This window comes from Atta cephalotes (assembly GCF_000143395.1).
Source record: "Atta cephalotes unplaced genomic scaffold scaffold00002, whole genome shotgun sequence".
Lineage (NCBI taxonomy): Eukaryota > Metazoa > Arthropoda > Insecta > Hymenoptera > Formicidae > Atta > Atta cephalotes.
In genome coordinates, this window is record NW_012130066.1 from 14,835,898 (window position 1) to 14,838,164 (window position 2,267).

The 2,267-nt window shown below is 29.8% G+C and overlaps 1 protein-coding gene across 1 annotated transcript in view; it reads left to right on the forward strand.

The window, feature by feature from the left end:
* The first annotated feature begins 225 nt into the window (after positions 1–225).
* Positions 226–2,267, forward strand: part of LOC105622438 (putative phosphatidate phosphatase) — a 28,666-nt gene continuing 26,624 nt past the window's right edge. The window contains exon 1 of the mRNA XM_012203859.1: positions 226–360. Coding sequence (XP_012059249.1) covers positions 226–360 — 135 coding nt within the window. The remainder of the gene's footprint in view (positions 361–2,267) is intronic.

A 2,267-nucleotide genomic window follows, 5' to 3' on the forward strand; every position in this document is an offset into this window, starting at 1 on the left:
ACACAACGTTATATTGTTAACGTCAGTAGCAGCAGCAGCTGTACAACAAGTGCAATAAATTGCATGTTAAATTGAAGTTCACGAGATGACATTCAATCCTAATTAATCGATCGTTACATAGATCAACTTGTCGCAAGCGATGACATTATTACTGTATGGTTGTAATGAATGACCGACATAAGGAGATTGTTTTTCTCTTGTGTTTCAGTGGGCATTTCCGTACTGATGTTCTTCTTATTTGGCAAACCTTATAAACGCGGTTTCTTTTGCAATGATGAGTCACTTTATCATCCGTATCACGAGTCTACGGTTACGAGCACGATGTTGTATGTCATCGGTCTTTTACTTCCTATATGTACGGTGAGTCATCTTGCGTTTGCAATTACGATTATGATACATTTTGATTACATGATATAAGACTCGTGAAGAATCACTTGACAATTTATCATTACCTATAGTGAGAATCTTATCTCTCTCACGACGATTCTTATTCGCTTGTATGAAGTGTAAAAATTCACATTTGAAATGTAACCATCGTTAAGTAAATTTACGTTAAATATTTTCCATTACAGAGAGAATATCACTTAATTTTTATCGACATTCTCTTTTTCTCAGACACTTCTGCTTTAAAAAAATTACATATATTCAGGGTTGGGTAAGTTAACTTTTTTTTTACTAAGTTAAGTTACAGTTAACAATCTCGAAAATTTAAGATACAAGTTAATTTATAATGAAATTAATTGAATTAAAAGTTAAGTTAAAAAAAAGTAATTGAAAAGTTAAAAGTTAAATTTATTTATTTTTTATTTTTTATTTTATGATTCCAGGGTTTCAGTCTTACAAATAATGGAAATGACAAATATATATTTTATTTAGAAAATACTCTACATTCTATTTACATGTTTTGTTTATCACATATATATTGTTTACAAAGACTGTTATATATACTATTTGAATATTTTATTCACATATACTTATTAAATTTAAGTAATAAAGCGAAATTTTTATCGGACATCTTTTTTCGCAAGTTATCGAAAATGATCCTCCTGCACTGAACAACCAATCAATGTGAACCCACGTGAGCTGAAGATGGTATTGATGTGTTACACTTTAATAAGGAATAATAGAGATTTCAACCTATCAGAAACTAGATACACTAAAATACACGGTTTCTAACAAATTGAAATCTGAGGATCAATTGTGTAATTTGAAATGAGAAAATTACAAAAATGAATAAATAAATCACTAGAATATTTATAATTTCATTGATCGATACCTATTAAATTTGCTTACTTTTACAATTTTCGCTTTATATTAAGTTACCACTATTGCCGCGTGTTATGTCTGAGACTTCAAAAAAATTAAATAAAAATTAATAGTTACAGATAAAATATAACTAAATAAAATTAAAAAGTTAAGAGTAACTAAATTGTAACTAAGTTAAATTAAAATTAATTAACTTTTTAACTTTTTAACTTAATACTACCCAACCCTGCATATGTTTATAGATTAGAAATTATATTACATTCGTACATATAATGATCAATAGCAGATGCGACCACGAGCGATTGAAAGAGTCCGTCGCGTGTCACTTTTGAAATTCTTTTTTACCTTTTTAAAAAGAGGGATGACAGAAGTGGTGTTTAAGAATACGAGGTGGTTCGCGTCTCGCTGCCTGCACAGAGTAGACTGGAGGGAAGTAAGTGCACTCGTTTTCGATGCTCGTGGGCATTTTACGACATCAATTTATGGTATACGAAGGTGATGACAACTCGCAACAGTTGCAACACATGTATTACTAAAAAGTTTTGCTGAGTTCCCACAGGATATAAAAGGAAGAGAGCGAAAGAGAATCGAAAACTATTTTTTACATGTGCCTATTTTTTTATTTGCTTTCTCAAACACACACATTTTATCGCATAGGAACGGAGCAAAATCAAATTAATTGAATGCAATGAAATGTGTTTACGATTTTTTCTTTTTCCGCGATATATCACCACATGACCTTGTTTGTGAGAGTGATCGGCACGTTTCCATGAATAGTTTGCGACTATTTACAAATTTCGCATATTTTCTCTTACTCAAACGTTTAGAAATCTATTCAATTTTAACGAATACATTGAATTTCTTCTCTATAAATTTCTAATCTAATATTGACATCTATTTCAAAATTAACTTTTAACATGTTCAAAGAATAGTAAAAAGTGCAGCTCCTTCTTATAGATTCTCTCTTTAATTTTGTTATTTTTAAATTTGATGTTATATAC